Below are 21600 nucleotides of genomic sequence, written 5' to 3'. Positions count from 1 at the left end.
AAAAATATATATATATTTAACTGCACTTTGTGTAGCTGAAAGTGTGTCAAAGGAGATACACTTCAAAGTGGGGAAGTAGAAGATTTGAAAGGGGAAAAAAAAGTAAGGCTTGATATGGGAGCTTGAGTTATGTGGTTTCAGGCCTCATAAGAATTCAGGGTTTGCAGTTGATCGAAAAATGTACAGAAATTGAATTATATTTATTGTTTATGCTTAAAGCATTCACAACAATACGTTTCAAAGTCACATAACAAGTGTGAAAGGGTTAGGGACGGGTTATTCGTTGAGGTTGACTGACATCCGTGCAACAATGTATATAAAACGAAGGAAGGCTATATTGAAGTATATAAAAGGAGGTATATGTGTGTGCGTGTGTCTGTGCGCTTGCGTTTTGCGGTCCGCCCCTTTCATCCTAACATCCAATAGGATGTCAGGAAGTTATCTCGATGGGAGGCTCTCAACAACTGTTCTGCGAGGAACGAAAGTGTCATATGCTTGTTGGTTTGTTTACCGAAAATGTCACAGTAAGATTTGTTTACATACTTTAGAATAAGGTGCAATTTTATTTTTTTAGACCCACGTGTCTCAGTCGTCAAAGCAGCTATGGCCTGTAAAGTTATGGAAACGAGCTAATGTTAGCTAACTGAATGTCTTTCAGTCAGTTGCAATTGTCAGAAGTTGGCTAGTTTCGAGCTAGCACCACCACGTAGCTAACAGTGAGGACAGACTGCTGCTGTTTGTTGTGAGCATCTGAAAGGGTTTGTGGGTTGTGGCCAGCGACAAAAAAACATCAGCTTCAGTCGAGCTGCCTGTAGACGTGTGACGGCTTCCTTGTTGTGGACGTGAGGAGCTGTTTGAGCTCAACCAGCCATGGATCCTTTCGACAGCAACAGCGCAGGTAAGGAGGGAAGATGGTTTAACAGACTGACAGACAGTGACAGCAAGCTAACAGCAGCATGCTAGCATACCTAACATTAGCAGCAGGCGCACACAGAGTGACATTCAACCGAGGGCACATCTTAAGAGGGCTGGATTTGACTTTTGACAAGCTCAATGAAAGCTACCTCAATGTTTACTGAGTGATTGGTGTCTCTTAAACAGCGAAGGGATTGCCAGGGGCTAAATTACATCGCAGTGTCAGTCTGGTGACGGTCATACAGTTGGATGATTACATTTCCCTGCACGGAATTGTCTCACAACGTAGAATGGGCTGTTGTTGTGTGACATTTAAGTTTATTCATGGGCCATTTGATTGAATTTGAACAGAACAAAGCCCGTATTAAATGTATTAATGTATTAATAGCTAGAACACTGACTGTCTTTTGACTCTTGCCAGAAACCCAGTAAGCCACTATTAAAAGACTCGAGTTAAAGTCTGTTAAAACCATAGACTGGTTCAAACACAGCTGCACTGTTTGCTTGATTAAGGCCTTTTGGTTTGATAATAGCTGTGTGTTTTTTCTTCTTCTGTGTGGGGAGCTGATAAGTCATGCCCAGCTGCTTTATAACCCCTGCTCTGGTCCCGGGCTTCTACAGTACAGGGCATTATTAAAACAAACACAACCTGCCAGTTAAAAAGCTATTAAAAAAAAACCTGTTCTCTTCAGCGCATGGTATTTTATTGCTGGTTAGTCAGCCTGGAAGAAGTAATCACCAAATCACAGACGTTAGACTTCCTGTTTTGTTACGTGTGTGTGTGTGTGTGTGTGTTTGTTTGTGTGTGTGTGTGTGTGCTTTTTTTCTTTTAGTAGAAGCCTCAAGTTACATTTCACAATACAATTTGATCAGATAATAGAGAAAACTTTTTTATTACTATGACTAATTAACCAATATATAAGTGTATTCTTCTTCTATTTAGTGTATCTGATGTCTGTTCTTACCAGAGCTGATTTTGTGACTCAATGGTGGGGTTGATAAATGTTTTGACTCTTGAGTAAACAAGTCATAACAATCGATTTGATGTGTTTTTTACGGGTGGTCTTATTCTTTTTAATCATATCCTCTGCACATTACCTACTACTTAGCTCTTGCCTATTAATAGACACATTCATACCAGAGAAGTGTGGTCCAGACAGAGACATGGTGACAGTCCATACAGTCTTATCACAAACACTTTACAGGACGGACAAGGAACAAAATTCACCTCATGCATTTCTGGGCTCTTGTCTTATCTGGGGAGCTCCCGTTGGTTTGGCAGCCATTGTTTGCTGTATGAAAACTGTCTTCTATCTCTCTCTATCTCTCTCTCTCTCTCTCTGTCTATCTCTCTCTCTCTCTCTCTCTCTCTCTCTGTGTCTATCTATCTGTGTGTGTGTGTGTTTTCCACACACATCCTTCATCCATTAAGTCTAAAATTGCATTGTCCTTAGCCTGCAAAACCATGAATGGAACATTAGGCAAAATAGGAGACTTGCATTGCATAGTGTTTCACTACCTACATTATTATTAAATCAGGAAGTTGAACATGCCTCCAATTGTTTAAGGAATTACTGAGGGGACACTCCGTCTGCCACGTGAATCTTGTGAGACGAGGCATAACTCTTCTCACGATGCTGAAGACGCAGTTTAAGTTTAGGGAAGTACAGACTTTTGTAAACTGCAGGAGCCTGTGACGCTGCCAGATGAGGAATATGTATTCTATTTGTTTTTATCTTTCTGAGGGAAGTTATTGTTTGACCACTGCAGTTTAATGAATCAGCTGTGAAGAAACTAAAGCCATTTTGGTTCTTAAGAGATTTTGTTATACAAGAGTTTAAACATAGCTGTCTCAGGGGCCTGACGAAACCAATGCTTTGTAGGTCAAAGCACCAGGAAATACTGCAGGAGGTATAGTGACAGGAAACTAACGAAACCTAGTCAGTGCCTTTTTTAAACAAGGCTTTATGTAGCTTTCACATTCTGTTACAATAACCGTCCTTTGTGTTTAAAAAAAAAAAGGCTTGCCACTGCTCTGAATTTCCAAAAACGGGCCATATATGTTTACGTGATACAGTGCAGCCAGCGTGAGTGTGTCAAAGAATACAACTCTTTTGATTTGGTTCTCTCTCTTGTGTCATTTCCCTTTTTTTGAGAGTCATTCGTCTGATTTCTCTTCCTGTCTGTGTGTTGCAGAGCGGGCCAACCTGCCGAGGAACATGATTGAGAACAGCATGTTTGAAGAAGAGCCTGATGTGGTGGATTTGGCCAAGGACTCGGCTGCATTTCCGGTATGCCTATGTCAGCTTGTGCTATGCATGCTATGCAGCACGCCTCCCGTTTCAAGGACCAGCCTGTGTCAATATATGCGCTATATATACATATTAAAGAATGCATATTTGCACACACAAGTGCATTCATTATTAAAACAGATAAATTGAAGAGATCAGAGCAAAATACAAACAAGGATCAGTTCAATGGAGCGTGGCCTACACTTGTGGTTAGACTGTGAAGCTTGTGACAGCACACTTTCAGTTCAGAACCGCTTTCTCTGGTTTATAAATTATTTTAGATCAGTCAGCTGCAACCATCTACAGTCAACACTGTAAGAATTAACTTTAAGCAAAAGGGAACTTAAATTTACACTCAACAAAAATATAAACGCAACACTTTTGTTTTTGCTCCCATTTTTCATGAGATGGACTTAAAGATCTAAAATTCATTCCAGATACACAATTGTACCATTTCTCTCAAACATTGTTCACAAATCTGTCTAAATGTGTGATAGTGAGCACTTCTGCTTTGCTGAGATAATCCATCCCACCTCACAGGTGTGCCACATCAAGATGCTGATCTGACATCATGATTAGTGCACAGGTGTGCCTTAGACTGTCCACAATAAAAGGCCACCCTGAAATGTGCAGTTTTGTCTCACAGCAAAATGCCACAGATGCCACAAGCATTGAGGGAGCGTGCAATTGGCATGCTGATGTAGCCCCTTTTACCCCAAAAATATAGAGGGCAGGGCCCTAGGTTCTTTAACCCAACTTTCTTTCTTCAATATTAGTTTGGATTCCCTATATATATTTATACCTATGACAACAGTACCCTTAATATTCTTAAACATGCACCATATAAACAATTCCCCCTAGGAGTAAACAGACAAACAAAAGGGTAAGTAATTAAATGTTTACTTAATTTTCTTATAAAATAAAATACAAAATTAATGGGCATACAATTCAACCCTTTTTGTTATACCACAGCTTAAACAAGAATGTACCTAAACTAAGCCGGCATATAATATTACTAAACAAAGAAAATAGTCCTTTCAAACACCCCCGTTGCAGGCCTGTTGACGATTAGTCCTCTTCGCTCCTTTGAGCTACACCACTTTACTCACAACGTCCATTTCGAATGTCTGCGGAAGTTCACGGTCGGGGGAAAAGGGAAACAAGAGGCAGAGTCCTCTTCACCAGAGGAAGGTGTAGCATCCACGTGGCTACACCCGCTATCTGGCCGGTGGTCCACGGCAGGTCCAGTGGCGTCGGGCTGTTGGCTGGTTTAGCTAATGACGACTCCTCTCAGCTAACTGGGCTAACTAACTGCTCCGGAGCTTCATGCAGCTTCTAGTAACGTCCGTGCTGAACGATACGGCAGCATGCACTATCAGGCAGGAACACTTGCAGTTTTTGGGGCTGATATGCCATCAACTTTAAATAAACTACAACTGACTCCTTATTTACGGAAACGTGAGCTACGTTTCCTACCCTCGTCTTTGCCTCTCACCAGCTCAGCCTCCACGCCGTCTTCTTCTCTCTCTTTTATACCCAAATTCAAACAATAAACTCTTATTTCAACCGGGTTACACTGACAGCAGGAATGTCAACCAGATCTGTTGCTCGTGCATTGAATGTTCATTTCTCCACCATAAGCCGTCTCCAGCAACTTCGCACAGCCATTGAAGAGGAGTGGACCAACATTCCACAGGCCACAATTGACAATCTGATAAACTCTATGCGAAGAAGATGTATTGTACTGCATGAGGCAAATGGTGGTCACACCAGATACTGACTGGTTCTGAGTCCCCAGACACCCAATAAAGCAAAAAAATGCACATTTCAGAGTGGCCTTTTATTGTGGACAGTCTAAGGCACACCTGTGCACTAATCATGATGTCAGATCAGCATCTTGATGTGGCACACCTGTGAGGTGGGATGGATTATCTCAGCAAAGCAGAAGTGCTCACTATCACACATTTAGACAGATTTGTGAACAATGTTTGAGAGAAATGGTACAATTGTGTATCTGGAATGAATTTTAGATCTTTAAGTCCATCTCATGAAAAATGGGAGCAAAAACAAAAGTGTTGCGTTTATATTTTTGTTGAGTGTAGCTGGATGAGGATACCTACAATTTGGTGTGTTTAATGGTATCGATATCTTCTCTTCAGAGCTATACATTTACCCCATTCAGCCTCTGGTAAAAGCTGCAAAATTCCCTGCTGTGGGACTTATGAAGGATTATCCTCTCTTAGTACAGAAATAATGTGTCATAACACCTCATAAACAAAGACTTATCAACCTTATGTTTGACCGTCTTATAACTCTTTATTGACACACCCCTCGCTGTCCAGTATAGTTTCAGTTATTCCCGCCTCTATACCATCACTCTCCTTTAAAATGTGACATCTGACCCTGGGCATCAATCCACCTGCAAGGCAACTCAGCTGTTAACTTAACATGACCAGGCAAGTCTGACACACAGAGTTGCCTGGAAGAGAATAACAGTGTGTACTGTAATACGTGCTTCTCTGCAGGCGTTTCCTGCCCTTGACCCTGACGATGTGACCTATGAGCCTCGGAGCTCGCGGTTGCTGGTGCGAGGCCTGGGAGAGAATGACATGGATGATGACGAGGAGGATTGTGAGTCTTCAGCGCGTCTGCTGGGCATGTCCTTCATGAACCGTAGCTCCGCTCTCAGATCAGCTTCTGCCTACACCAGACAGGCTCCACCCAGGTAAAGCACAGACAAAGGCCATCATTTGAATATAATAAAAATCAGTGATTCTTGAGAAGTGGGACAAAACAGGGTGCACTGTTGAAAAAATACAAACCATATGTTTAGGCAAATTAAATTACATGTACGTATCCAACATACAGTGCTGCTTGAAAGTTTGTGAACCCGTTGAGCATTATTGAATTTTATTTAGTTTAACCATTATTAATTCATTTTTATCAATACCAGCATTTTTTATATTAAATAACAGGTGTGTGTTTATCAATTCCACATTTTTCTTTTCTGACAGCAATTTGGTTTTTCTGTTGATGTTAGGTGCTAGTATGAACTACTATGAACATTTCAAATAACTTCTTCAGAAATTGTAAGTCGGTGTTGACGTATCATGGTTGTGACGCAGGACTTTCAAGATTTGGAATGTAAAATATTCTAAAACTACAACACTTATCAGAGCTTGTCTGACTCTAATGTACTCTGCAGAGGTAGAATGTGACAAGAGGTCCTTCATAGTGACAGCTGCCGCTTATTTTGGCAGATTTTCTTACATTTTAATGGATTGTCTGACGTTGGTGACAAAAAGTGTCCCACCACTTTGAAACCATATAAAACATGAATGTGTTGAAGACAAACAGTTGTTATTGATATGAGAGATTATTTAGTGTTGCTTTTGATGAAAAAAACACTTTTAATCATTAAATTACATTTTTAATAGGTTTTAATGCATATGAAAGATTGAAACCCTCTCTGTGGACACACTGTTTTGGACGTCGTGACAAGATAACAAGTGTCATATATTTGACATAATAATGATAAAATCAAATTTAAGGGGATAATTGTGCTCCAGACATTCTATTCTTAATCCCTAATAACATCTACAATTTTAAATATTTTTATTTTTAAAGATAACAGCAGTTACAGCAGCCTTTTGTCCCAGTTCTCAAGAATCACTGATATATAATATTCTGTACATTAATAAACTTTTATGATAACAATAATTGAATTATTCTAAACACAATTGAAATTAAAAGCTGTCCTTCTTAAGTGAGTAGCTCAACAAGGTTTTTAGAGACATGCTCATTTTCTACACATTTCTTTTCTAGTGAAAGCGGTAATGAAGGAGGAATATTCTGAACATTAATAATCTTGTATGTTGTGCCGTATGCCTAGATGCCTTTTTGTTTGTCACAAAGTAGTGCTGCATAAGTAATCATCATGTATTATTATATGGAACAGGTTCTGTGATTAGTTTTGGTGGAGTGTGTGGTGATACACATGTTGAATTCAGAAATATATAGCTTTATCGAGCTAGTAACTTAATACACCTATAGCAGCAAGTACAGCTCCATGGCTTATCTTTTTATAAATGTATTTCTTTCCTGACCTCATCTTTGACAAACATTTACTTAGCATAATAAAACCACCCTGCGGAAGTGTTGGTGAACAGCTGTCATTGCGGATTTATATATTTCCTGCAGGTACATTAAAAGTCCTGTCGGAAACATTGTTGTTTCATTTGCAGAGTAAAGAAATGGATCTGTGTTAATTAAGATGACGATTTTTTTTTCTATAGAGAAACAATTGTCATTGGCAACTGATCAGGTAAAAAAAAAAAAAGCAAGACTTTTAAGAAAGACTTGGTGCACGTAAATGTAATACAAAAAATAAAATTTTAATCAATCGGCCAAAACATTCAGTATGTGTGAACACCAAATATAAGACTAGATAAGAGTTGAGCAACAGAGTAACAAGTTAGAGTTTTATGTTCGTTGTGTCCATACCATCCTCCGGTTTTTCATAAACACTGCGTCTCCTTGTCACCTTGCATTTGTAAATGAGTCAAAGGGGATCATGGTAAACCTTTTTTTTTTTGCTCTCAGGCAATGTTCGAAACCCTCAGCCCGTACCATGGTTGTGTGTGTGTTATTCCTGGTGGTAGTGGCCTCAATGACCATGGTACTGTACTTCTTACCCGGATGCACATTTACCAGGGTAAGAAAAGTATCTACTTGTTGTGTTGAGATTAAGCATGTGTGAAGATATAGCTATATAGTTCTCCTTCAACACACTTCTCTCGTCACACCCATTAACCCTGGCTGACCCTGACCCTCCACCCCTCTCTGCAGATGGGATGCCGTAAGCCGAACAAGACTGCTCCCATTGAGCCGGTCTTCCCTCACTCCACTACTGGTGAACTCTTTCCTTGGGCCCAGTTCCGTCTGCCTCGTAGCATACGCCCTCTCAGCTACGACCTCACGCTGAAACCCGACCTCGACAGTATGACCTTCACCGGGAGCGTTGTCATCAGCATGTCTGTGCTTCACAACACCAAGCGCATTGTCCTGCACAGTGCTAATCTCAACATCACCAAAGCTGTCTTCAAGGTAACGGATTGAGAAATGGTTTGTGTACTGATGAAAGAGTTTAAATAGATTTAACTTTTCCTTCTGTGATTCAAACGTTTAACCTATTGTTCATGTTGTCTGGTAGTTGATGATTCATTTAGTCTTTTCCTCTTCCAGCTTGGTGATGGCCAGGCCAGTGATGTGACTGTACTGGAGTACAAACCCAACCAGCAGATAGCTGTTCAATTCACCGAGGAGCTGAAGGCAGGCCACTACTGTGTTCTGACCCTGGATTACTCTGCCAACCTGTCACACACCTACGATGGTTTCTACAACAGCTCATATATTGATAAAGATGGAAACAAAAGGTACACTTGGCTAATTGGCTGTGCTGTATCAACAGCTGAAATATATGCTGTGAGTTAGGACAGGAAAATAGTGGGTTTCTTCACAGCTAATCGTGTGATCTTTGGCTTGACTCATGACCCGCCTCGTAACAAAGCAGTTATTTGATAACAATTAGAAAAAGGAAATATGTGATTACACACAATTTATGTTACTTGCTATTTTAAATTGACCATCTCCCTCTTGTCCCAAGGGTCCTAGCTGCAACCCAGTTTGAGCCACTGTCAGCCAGGAAGGCCTTTCCTTGCTTTGATGAACCATCTTTCAAAGCCACCTTCCTCATTAAAATCAGCAGAAAACCAGACCACATGACTCTTTCCAACATGCCTAAGGTACTTAAACAATATCCAAAACCTGGTTGTTTTACCAGAATGATAACACCTGTTTAAACACCCCACCTAATGTGTTTGTGCTTATTTGTATGTATTCTGCTCATAATCCAGATATAATGGCTGGCAGTGATTGAAAGCAAGTCTTGAGATTTAAAACTAAAAACACCGACGTCCCAATCTAAAAATGTCACACAGTTTATTTTAAATTAAAGAAATGTAAATGGATCTTTGATAATAAAACAATTAATAGGTTTAATTTAGTGAGCTAGAAACCAGGTTTAGCAGTGTCTGTGCCAGATGAAATAGAGTTTGGCTCCTTGCCTGGCGAAATCATTGTGTATCTAACTATGGACTCACGTTGGAGTAAGTTTTGAGTATATTATCAACATCGGCTGGGAGTGACCTCTTCCTTATGCTGTGTGTTTTAGGCTAAAACTACTCCATTGCCCAATGGCCTGCAGCAAGATGAGTTTGAAAAGACCAGTGTCAACATGAGCACCTACCTGGTGGCCTTCATTGTTGCTAACTTCGCCCCTATCAGCAAAAATGTCTCAGAAACTCTGGTAGGTCTGACACGGATATGTCTCCTGTTTGCTTTCAGTGCTGGCTGTAACATTGCATGTAGTATTCAGTGAGGTTGTATTGTTGCTGATAAACTGTGTGTGTGTCTGTGTGCGTGTGTTTCAGGTGTCTGTTTATTCTGTGCCAGAGAAGAAGGATCACACTGACTATGCTCTGGACACAGCCTCCAAACTGCTGGAGTTCTACAATAACTTCTTTGAAATTAACTACCCTCTCAAAAAACTAGGTGGGCACACACAGGCACTTGCATGTTATGTTATTTTATCCTCCTCCTCCAATTGTTCTTTCTTTTCTTCCACCTTTTACAAACCCATCTCTCTTTTTTCAGACTTAGTAGCCATCCCAGACTTCCTAGCTGGAGCCATGGAGAACTGGGGACTCATCACTTTCAGAGAGACCAGCCTGCTCGTTAGCAATCAGTCCTCTCCTCTGGACAAACAAGTAGTTTCCTCTGTCGTAGCGCATGAGCTGGCTCATCAGGTAGGTGTATTTGTTTGTGTGTTGGTGAATGCAGCAGATAAGATGAACACGCTATAGGCAGATGCTAATCTATTTCTGATGATGTGTCCCCGACTCCCCAGTGGTTTGGAAACTTGGTAACGATGCGCTGGTGGAATGACCTGTGGCTCAATGAAGGCTTTGCCACTTACATGCAGTACACGTCACTGCAGACAGTGTTGCCCCAGCTGGAAATTGTAAGTTCACATGTGGAGTCAAAATAAAGGAATCCTCACATATTTTGAAGCAGAAACATTTTTGTATAGAACTGTGTGCCTCAGCAGTAAGATCTCCGCTTGTTTCGCAGGGCAATTTGTTCTTGGCCGTGCGCTTCAGAGCCATGGACAAAGATGCACTAAACTCCACCCACGCTGTGTCGACGGAGGTTAATACGCCGGAGCAGGTGGAAGAGATGTTTGACTCGGTCTCCTATGAAAAGGTACACTTTTATATATAGTTTATAAGTGGATAAGTGACTATAGATGCAATGTTAGTTGAGTCACTGAACTTCCATATCAAGCGAATACATTTCTCCACCTGACTTTGCACTCAGTCGTGACTGTTTGTTCTACACTGTGTGTCGAACCGTGTGCCTCTGTCTTCCAGGGTGCATCCATTCTCCTGATGCTGAGTGCCTCCCTACCAGGGGAACAGTTCAAAAAGGGTATCATTCAATACCTGAATGAGTTCAGAGGTTTCAACACAGACACAGACGACCTCTGGAACTGCCTTACAGAGGTGTGTGTGTGTGTGTGTGTGTGTGTGTTTCTGTTATTTGGTGTGGGGACATTAGTAGTTAATTGCTACATTTAACACTTAGTCTCCCCCTGTAATCTGTCAGCCCAGCCATCTGACATCTGCTGCATTTGGCTAGTTTTCCTTTGGTCACATAATGGGTCATCACAGAGCACTGGCAGCGGAGCACCATTATTAACTTAAAATGCAGTAATTGACTTGGGATAGTAGTTGATAATAATGTAATGGTCCTTAAAGACAGTTCTTCTTTTCACTTACTCCAGTGTATGCAGGACACTGTATGATACAGACAGCAGATTAGATAATTGCTTTCAAAGGATTTCTGAATCCGATGCCCTCAGTTTAACAGCAGTCTGCCAGCTCATTAACGTTAGCTGCCTCTGCTTATGGAGGTGAGGTGGAAGTTTTCAACAATGCTGCTGTTACTAGAATTATTTACCCAAGTATTTGAATAATTGAAACTGAATCAGGCCTTCTTGAAAGCAGGTGAAATTTACTTGCAAACAGCATACAAGGGTCAAACAACATGTATCACAAGTGGGCTTACATGATTGAATACAAAGAAATGAACAGTGTACATGGGATTATATGTCCGAGAAATGTGTAGGTGTATACACTCGGTTTGTGTGTCCAGCCCGTTTTGCTGGCGAAAGCAGAAACATTTTTAATTAGGCAGATAACAGGATATGGGAAATTTAGGGAGTCTTTTCTCCTCAACTATTGTGCACATGAATGCGTCATACCTCTGTATTGTGCCAAAATCTTATTAGGCAGTTTCTTCTTCAAGGCTAAACAACAACTTGTAGCAAAACACTTTGGAGTTCTTTAAGTTTACTGGGACAAAGTTCAACAGCCAGAAAGCATGTATTGTGCATTAAAATATTATACAATAAAGCAAATTAAATTCTGTTAACATTCCACCCTTTTTATAATATTTAATGCAACTTTTTGCAACACTTCAAAGCAAAAGGGCAAAGCATATGAGTAAATATATTTCAGTCAAGCAGAATAATATCAAGTACATCAACATCACAGTTGTGAAAATGCAAGTTTGTGTACTGGTGCAACATCGTCTATGTACAGTTTCAGAGAGGACAGTCTTTTGCAGAAGCCAGGGAACAGGAACCAAGATCGTCTTGATGGTCAACAAGTCCTTTTGTGGCATTCTGACGCAAAGTGTCCTTCATATCACAGTCACTGGGGGAATGGTTAGGCATTACCATAACCTATTCAGATTGTTCCTCAGTGTCCAATGTGTCCTTATTGAAGCATGGTCAGCTTCGTCTTCTCCTTGCATCTGAAACAGAATGAATTTGAGCAGTAACATGTTCTCAAAAGAAATGCTCATCATTCTGCCAGGGTTGTTTCTAAAATATCATCCTATCCATTTTGCTTGCTCTAGATGTCACAATTAACGCACAACAACATTTTAGGATAGGTTTGATTTCATTCTTCAGTTCACATTTTTTGTCTGTGTTTGGGCAGCATTCAAGCACACACAGGCAGGCAGGCCCTCCCTTTTCTGAATGGGACTGAATCACACACACACATTTTCCTTCAGATACTCCCATTTTTCACCTCACAGAGACTGCGTCTCCCACACACATTTTTTACATGTGCTCTCTCCTTCTCTCTTTTCAAATATGCATTTCATCTATCACATAACACATTATGATCACGTTGTTCAGCACACAAATCCCTTTTAACTTGTAGTTCAAATCAAAAGCATTGAACAATTCTTTTTAGTGAACATTTTCATAAAAAGAACACAAAAGGACGCTTTTTGTAAGTTTATGCTGGGACTTCAAATGATTGACTGCACCTTTAATCTTTAAGGTTTACTATGGGGCTTGGATTGGCGAGATATTCAGCTCTAAACTTTAAAGCTTTTAGACAAAAACAGTCATCATAACATATCTTTTGGATTCTGATCTAGTCAGAATCCCTTTTCTTTTCCTGATGCTCTCTCTCCCTTCTAGGGTGGGGGCATTCGCGGTACCAGTGATCATTTTGGCCACAATTGAAACACCCAGTTCGTTTTTTTTTTTTCTTTGGCCTTTCTGTCTTTCCCACCTTTCCATTGCTTTCTATTAAACTCTTTTTCTCTGCTGGCTCTTTCAGCTGTCGGGTGAATTACCTCATTGTTAATTACAACCTCCTCACAGGCTGTAACTAGCTGCCGGAGTTGAGATGTTAGTTCTTCACTTGTCTTAAGGAGGCTTTTAAGCTGGTCTTTGCTTATTTTTATATCAAATGTATCCATTTTACAAGTAATTTAATTTTTAAAATGTAAAATCTAATATCAAATTACCCAGTAATCTATTTAAACAGGGTGAACACCCCTATTCCCTCCAATTGATTAACAAAATTCACCAATTTAAAACTAGAACCCTCTATTTGATGCTCCCTAAACTGTTAGTAGTAAGACTAAATGAATAAGCTTTACTTATATACTTACTTACTTACTAAACACCTAGCAAACATCATGTGAAAAGTTTTTTTTTTCTTAGTGACCCCCCTTTAACACTAATCACAGCTTTTTGTCCTTCCTAAACAGTGAAACTTCATAAACACTCGTATGATGTCTAACAGTAGTTTTTTCAACCGCAACCAATTGTTTTCATAAGTTAAACTCTCAGTTTTATTCTAACTTCCTAGTGTCATGAAACAAAAGATAACTGCTAGACTTGGTTTTTTCAGACATCAACATCTGAATAAAAGGGAATGCGCCGAATCCCACACTAATGGCCATCTTTGAGACTTTATTTGTTGTGAGTGTATTTCCTCAAACACTACAGGTTGAGATAGGTTTGTCTCTAGTGCATCTTCCCAAACACTACAGGTTGAGATAGGTTTGTGTCTAGTGCATCTTCCCAAACACTACAGGTTGGCACCCCAACGTGGGGCCCGAACAGGGACTTGAACCCTGTTCAAACCACTCTATGTAAGCCAGTAGTTACCTTACTCGTCTCTATGTAAGCCAGTAGTTACCTTACTCGTCTCTATGTAAGCCAGTAGTTACCTTACTCGTCTCTATGTAAGCCAGTAGTTACCTTACTCGTCTCTATGTAAGCACAAATATAAAACAAAATCAGCTGTTAATATTCACCTGATTTCAAGAAAGCCTCGATTCGCTCAGGCTCTGGATTCCGTCACCCCCTCTCCGTCCAAGTAGAGTCTGCTGACGGCCTCTCCCTGTAGCAACGGGCTGGAGGTCTTCTGTGGAGAGTCCCAGACTCCCCCGTCTTCACGTGCAGGCTCTTCTTGTCCAGAGAAGAGGATGTTGGATCCGGCAACTCGAAGGACCATTTGTTACTAGAATTATTTACCCAAGTATTTGAATAATTGAAACTGAATCAGGCCTTCTTGAAAGCAGGTGAAATTTACTTGCAAACAGCATACAAGGGTCAAACAACATGTATCACAAGTGGGCTTACATGATTGAATACAAAGAAATGAACAGTGTACATGGGATTATATGTCCGAGAAATGTGTAGGTGTATACACTCGGTTTGTGTGTCCAGCCCGTTTTGCTGGCGAAAGCAGAAACATTTTTAATTAGGCAGATAACAGGATATGGGAAATTTAGGGAGTCTTTTCTCCTCAACTATTGTGCACATGAATGCGTCATACCTCTGTATTGTGCCAAAATCTTATTAGGCAGTTTCTTCTTCAAGGCTAAACAACAACTTGTAGCAAAACACTTTGGAGTTCTTTAAGTTTACTGGGACAAAGTTCAACAGCCAGAAAGCATGTATTGTGCATAGGGTTGCAAAGGGGTGGAAAGTTTCCGGTAAATTACCGGAAAGTTTCCAGAAACTTTCCACGGGAACTTTCGCTCGGGAATTTTGGGAATATTCAAAATTGGATATTATAGGAATTAACAAAATGGCGGTAATTTAAATGATTTTTTTTTCATAACCAACCATAAATCTAAACTTTTTAACACTATGTTTGGTCATAGGCAGACATCTATGCAAAATAATACAATCAAAAAACATTACATTTGAACAGATTTATTTGTAAGAAGAACTTTATCAAGTTTTGATTATTTTATGAACAATGAATAATTTCACTGAACAACAAAAAGATGAATGTTGAGTAAATTATTACTCATATGTCTGACCCCATTCAATAAATAAAGTCAAATGCCCCCCCACCATGTGATGGAGGAATGCACAGAGCATGTAGGGGACGTGGCCTCAGTACCCCTGCAGTAGGATGTGTGCTATGTGCAATTTGCCAAGTGTACTTGCATAAAATCTGGTTGTTTTAGTCAAGATTATGCTAAAATATATTGTCCCCAACTATATTTAAAATCAAAGCTTAAGCCTCTGTAAACCTGGTCTAGTAAAAATCAATTTATGATATCAAGTTCGGTATCTCAATAAACTTTAAAAAAAAATCTGATTTTAAATTAAATGTTCATAAATATATTAAAACTTAGTTGAAAAAACTGCTTTTTACAGTCTAGAACGTTTGCCTGGACTGAAATAACATAGTTAGGAGAATTTAGTGCATTTGGGTTGCTTTAAATTTAGTAAATTCCCGTTTATTCCCGTTAATTCCCAAAATTCCCGTTAATTCCCATAAATTCCCGTTAATTCCCATGGAAAGTTTCCAACTTTGAAAATTCCCGGAATTTTGCAACCCTAATTGTGCATTAAAATATTATACAATAAAGCAAATTAAATTCTGTTAACAGCTGCCAGTGCTCAAAGTCTATAAGTCTTAAAAAGGTCAATCAAACGGCAAAATAAGAAAAGTAGATTTTGCAGACGTTATAGAGTCAGACATATAACAATGCATAGAGAATGCAGGTTTCTGTTTATCAAAATACATCGCTAAGATCTGTAAGTTCTGTAACTTTTTGAGGGTATCATTTATTTTTTATTCAAAATTGTACTTGTTGTACCTGAAACTTCCGATACATCTGAAAACTACTCCCACTCATTTTCTTTTTCATAATTTAAGAAAACACAATCATCTTGACATTTGACTGCTCACTTGTCTTGTCCTCAGGTGGATATCTCGACGCAGCACCAGAACGTGTCAGAGATGATGAGCTCATGGACATCACAGAAAGGCTTCCCATTGGTCACCGTAAACCGCACAGGAGATGAGGTCACCCTCACACAGGAGCACTTCCTGCTAACAAGTGACAATGCCACGCACACTTCCAGGTGGGTGGCCTCAGCACACACACACAGAGTATAGAAACACACAGCTGTATGTACTGTACTGTATGACACTGTATTTGCACTCTCTTTTAGCTTGTGGAATATTCCAGTGACGTACATAAACGACAGCTGTAGTTTGGCCGCCGAGTGTAGACAGGTGTTCACCTTGAAGACAAAGTCAGGTAAAGCCCAAAGTATTAAAACTGCAGCATCAAGTCCTCGAGTCTCTGTGTACTGGAAAATGGTCAATTATTTGTGTGTGTGTGTGTGTGTGTGCACCTGTCCGTGTGTGTTTTCAGGGACTCTTAAGCTGCCAGAAAGTGTCAAGTGGGTGAAGCTGAACTTCAAAAACACAGGCTTCTACATCGTCCACTACGGAGACGAGGGCTGGGCTGCTCTCATTCAGGCTTTGTCGAAGAATCTCACTGTTTTTACACAGGAGGACCGTGCCTCGCTCATACACAACATCTTTGCTCTCTCCAGGTGGATAACATAAACACTTGTTATTTTTGATAAACTGAAGCATGTGACGTATTTTCCAAATCCTTTATTTGACTTTTTAAAATGCTTTCATTCATCACTTTTCTTTTCGTCTCCCTCACTGCCGTGTGTCACCAACAGACTGGGACGCGTTTCCTTCCGTCAAGTCCTCAACCTGTTGAACTACCTGTCCAATGAAACTGAGACTGCTCCTGTGACAGAAGGCTTGTTACAGCTCAACGATATACATAGGTTACTTGACAAGAGACCGGAGCACCTTCTCTTGGCTCGCATGGAGGTACATTCACATATGCAGACACTAACTTCTGGTTAAGAAATGTAGGTTTCAATCAGGTTTCAATACATTTTGTGAATTTACCGGTACTAGGACTAGTGTCTGTAAAATACATCCACAATATTGTGTTTAAAATCCTCAAAAGTTTGGATTACACCCGTTTTTAAAATTCTCTTTTTTCCCCCGCTTGTTTTATTTAGATTGGGAATTAAGATGAGGTGGTATGTTTAATAGTAACATGAAAGCAGTAAAGCTTAAGCAGTAAATATTAAGCTTTTAATTGCACTAAAATGCAATTTTTTTTTAAATTTTTTAAATCGATTTCTATAAATTATAATCCAACCCAACCTTGAACTTGACCCAAAGATCCCTAAATTTAAGGCCCAAGCAATTATTTTCCAAACAATCATGCTTGAGCACGGTACAGGGCAACTTTGCCTAGTGTGAGTGAGCCCTTACAATCAATTTATTCGATAAGTGTTCTTGTGAACTTTAAACTATTCCTGTGTACTAATGTATCCTGTTTTTTTTTGTTTTTTTTCTCCCATAATACAGCACTTTATTCTGACTCTTTTTGGTTCTTTGATGGACAAACAAACATGGGAAGAGGAGGAGACTGTGTCTAAACAGGAGCTGCGCTCAGCCCTGCTAGGTACGGCCTGTAGTCTGAATCAAGAAAAGTGCATTAACCAATCCAAAGCCATGTTCAAGCAGTATGATGAATCCAATGGGACCTTCAGGTACGGAAAGCACACAAGAAACGTTTTCATTTTAAATGGCTTTGAGTATTATCAGGATAATATACGTAAAATGATCGGTTTGTAAAAGTACTCATTAGTAGCACTGATGTTTGTGATCGTGGTGGAGCTACTTTATTTAATGTTTAGTCCTGTGTATCCAACCCAGGTGTTCGGCCTCTCCGAAGAGTCCCATTATGAATCTCAATATAAATGTAATTAAAATTATTAGAAAAAAAGAAAAAGGAAGCATAACGTTTAAAGGGGAAATCTGTTTTGTGCGACTGAAATGTGAAAAAATGCCCCAAGTAGACAGTAGTGGCCACAAGCCTTGATATACTGTATATAAGCCTTACAGTGGAACCCGCTAGTTTCATTATAAAAACAGCATTCTATTTAATGAACCTATGTTTCTTTATGTTAAATTGTTTCTGTAGGATTCCAGGCGATCTGCAGCAAGTTGTATACACTGTGGCTGCTCAAACACCTGAAGATTGGTTGACTTTGTTAAATATGTACCAACATGTCACCTATGATGCAGAGAAGAGAAAAATGCTACGGGGCCTAGCATCGACTCAGGACGCACGACGCATAGTATGGTAAGTGTTTGTGTTTGCTTCTGGCCAGCATCAAGCATCAACCACTTTCCTTCTCCGCTGATGATTTGTTGAGCATATGTTCAACTGATCACATTCAAAAAGTTGAGAAAACGTAGAATCCAATAACTTTAGACGTTATTGTCCCCACGATATTTCTGTATTGTACGCATAAAAGGTCTCATCTACCAGTGATATACAGTATAACAGTGATTAAAGGGCTTCACAAAATATTAATTCCCAGGCTGTGTGGACGTGAAGATAATGCAGTGAGTGCAGTCAATGTTGTTTCTGCAGAGAGCAGCATGTGAAGAGCACATTTCTCACTGTCTGTCTAGGCTCCTAAAGGCAGGTCTGAAGGGGGACATCATCCAGACGCAGGAGTTGCCTTTGGTCATCAGCACTGTGTGTAACGGCTTTGCCGGCTACTTGTTTGCCTGGGATTTTATTCAAGAGAACTGGGACCGGCTCATAGAAAAGTAAGCTTCATGTCAGCCTCATGTTTTTTTTAATCTAACATTTCACGTAAAAATTTAAAGATTGAACGACATCATTGTTTTTGTGTCTGTAGGTTCCCTGTGGGCTCCTATGCCATCCAGTCAATCATCAAGTCTGCAACCTCCCACTTCTCCACACAGGCACATCTTGATCAGGTGTGTATTCTAATATATTTATTTGCATGTATGCTGCATTGTATTTAACGGGTTGTGCATTTGTTTATGGGGAGATGTTAACTGTTTACATTATGTTTTTTTGTGATAAGGCAAGTTTAGTCTGGCTAACACCATTGTGTATGTGTGTGTGTTGTGCAGGTGCAGGGTTTCTTCTCCAATCTGAAGGAGCGCGGCTCTCAGATGAGGAGCGTGCAGGAAGCTTTGGAAACCATCAGGCTGAACCAGCGCTGGATGGAGAACAACCTGCCTTCACTCCAAAAGTGGCTCTAAAGCAGCAGCAGCCTCACCCAGTCCTTTGCCCAACTACGAGGCAACCCGGGGTGTGTGTCATCAGGACAACAGCGGTGTTTGCACTATTTTGGGACTGTGTCTCTTTAACTCCCTTTATCCAGGCCATAGCACATAGAGGACGTGCTCTACCTTTGTGGACAAGACTTGTTCCGGGATTGGTCCTGGGAGACGTATTTGCTAGCTCAGGGTGGCTTCTGATTGTGTGTCTGACAGGGAGATGTCAGATGCAAACACACACTCCTCACACTTATCGCTGACGCCCAAACTTCTCCTCTGCAGCTCTCATATAAACCTCATACCGGAGCGGACAATCATGCCTCGCACCCCCCCACACAGCTTTCGCTCAGCACTGAACTGTATGAGGTGTGTTATTGCCACTTAAAACAAAAAAAGCAGGATTGAACGATGTCAACATAAACATTATACAGTATATGTATGTTCTGCCAGTCAGTCCTGGGCTTTCTCTCAACCTACAGATGGATTTCACAGCGATGGGTTGGAAGTTGAAATGACTGGTACTTGAGACTTTCTTAGAATTAAGCTTTATATCACTGTGTAAAAAAAAATAGCTGCGTGCCATTCTGAACTCTTACTCTTGCAACCTGAAGCATTTCCTATGTAAGTCATGTTTTTTTGTGAGAAGATTGGTTGATTGATTGTAGCTTAAAATACCAAACTTGTGTTGACATCAATTGAATGTACTGGAAAAACCTTCCCACTGTGTACAGTAGATGGCGTAGGTTTGAATCAACAACCCATGTGTCTTAGGTGAGAGAATGCAGTACACACTGGAGCCAAATGTTCGTTTTTATTTCCTTTTCTTCCTCCTTCTATCAGATACAAACCCATTTTAGAGCTGATTGCTTTTTTGCCTGCAGTGCAGTCACTGTACAGACTCCTTCTTTTACGCTGTGTGCTTTTAAACTTGTAATTATAATGTAAATATGCTTTAACCTACAACTCTTTTCCATGCAATTCTGGATGTATTGTTTGACACATCTTGACTTTTAACTATTTTAAGATTTGTTTTTGTTTTGTATATACCGTAGAGTGTAACGAGGGAAATGTATTCAAAGAATCTATCAAGAGTCTTGGTCGAATGCTTTTACTGTATTTCTTCGTAGGTCATTTTCTGATGAATGTTTGTGTTTTAAGGGCTAATGTGCATATTGCAGATACAAAGCGAATGGTAGAACATCTATATCTTGGGCATAACTAACCTGCCCCATTTAGCTGTTGCTCATCAGCCAAATCAAAATACAGAAGGTTAAAAAAGCCGGGGCCTTGTGGCTTCGGTAAGTGAAGAGAAGGTTAACTATTTATCGAATGTCTACAGGTAACATGTTTCTCTCAAATTTTTTACATGAATTTATTTAAATACAGCTGGACACTCATCTTGAGTTTTATTTAAAGTTAAACTGCTTACCTGTCGGCTCCATCATTGTCATGCTATTCAGTATAATTAAGTAAATTACTGCAGAATTCTGTAAATTTGTTTAGGGTTCCTCCCTAACATCGTCATCATGTGCATCTCTTGTTTTTTTGGTTTTCATATCAGTTTTCAGGAGGGGAGCAGACAGTGAAGCCTGGCTCACGTTAAGTGAAGCGCCTTGGCTGGCAGGTGACAAATCACCAAAAGAGACACCATGTGTATATGGCATGGCTGTCTGCACCCTCCAGCAGTATAAAAGAGCACAGAATTGTCCATTCCAACCGAGGGCAAAAAGCAGCAATGAGACTCAGACCTTTCTGTTTGAGGATCTTATTGAAGCCATAGATCTGTCTGGATGTTATCATCAGTTTCTCAGATTACTTATTCCTCCCTCGACATCATATTTTAACAATGCTGTGACATTGCGTCAAACTGGTATTTGCATTTGTGTTGCTGATGTTGTTCAGGTACAGGGTTCAGTCAGCGTTGTTGAACCAGTGATTTTAGTAGAAAAAGCATCATGTTTGCAGGAAACCCCAATCAGATTGTCTGTTTTTGCACTGGGATGAAGGCTTTTTGAATCTGTGTTGCTCTTCAAGTGAACAAAATATAAATAAAAGTTGTTTTCTGAAGATGCTGGATTTTTCTTTTTTAATTGAAATACAGTTCATAGAATGGGATTTAGAGTCATGAAACGACATGAGAGGATGGGCAGAACCGAAAATAAAACTACTTCTGGGAGTTCACCGAAGCGTGTTCTTATAGACTAAAGAACAAAGAATAGAATAAAAGTACTGCTCCCACTGTTCTTAATAATAAAGAATATTGATCAGGGCCAATTGTGGAAGGACACCAGTCAGTGTAGACGTTTGGCTAAGTGCAGGAGGATCCCAAATAAATATGGGCAAAAGAGCAGCATGCAGTCTGAAAAAAACATGAGCAAGGCTGAAAAAAACAAAAGATGCAAAACGATATATGGCGGCAAGTGTATGCTGCTGTGCTGGGAACGTGAAGAAATGCAAGAAGGTGGATTAGATAAAGCTGCCCAAGAGAGTCCACAAAGCCGTAT

At 40.1% G+C, this 21600-nt stretch overlaps 1 protein-coding gene across 1 annotated transcript; it reads left to right on the top strand.

Moving 5' to 3' along the window:
- Positions 1-489: 489 nt before the first annotated feature.
- On the top strand, positions 490-21129 carry lnpep (leucyl/cystinyl aminopeptidase). The gene is made up of 22 exons (XM_080034709.1): positions 490-898; positions 3112-3206; positions 5732-5931; positions 7809-7920; positions 8055-8312; positions 8451-8641; positions 8872-9010; positions 9439-9573; positions 9698-9818; positions 9921-10072; positions 10174-10287; positions 10398-10529; positions 10697-10828; positions 15869-16029; positions 16120-16208; positions 16326-16509; positions 16648-16804; positions 17357-17541; positions 17976-18137; positions 18473-18613; positions 18706-18787; positions 18947-21129. Exons 1-22 carry the CDS (start codon positions 871-873, stop codon positions 19076-19078), a joined length of 3102 nt encoding a protein of 1033 aa, XP_079890835.1. The 5' UTR covers positions 490-870; the 3' UTR covers positions 19079-21129.
- The last annotated feature ends 471 nt before the right edge of the window (positions 21130-21600 follow it).

This window comes from Ammodytes marinus, assembly GCF_949987685.1.
Source record: "Ammodytes marinus genome assembly, chromosome: 2".
NCBI lineage: Eukaryota > Metazoa > Chordata > Actinopteri > Uranoscopiformes > Ammodytidae > Ammodytes > Ammodytes marinus.
Note: the sequence above shows the minus strand (reverse complement) of the source record. Positions and strands in the feature narration are given on the sequence as shown.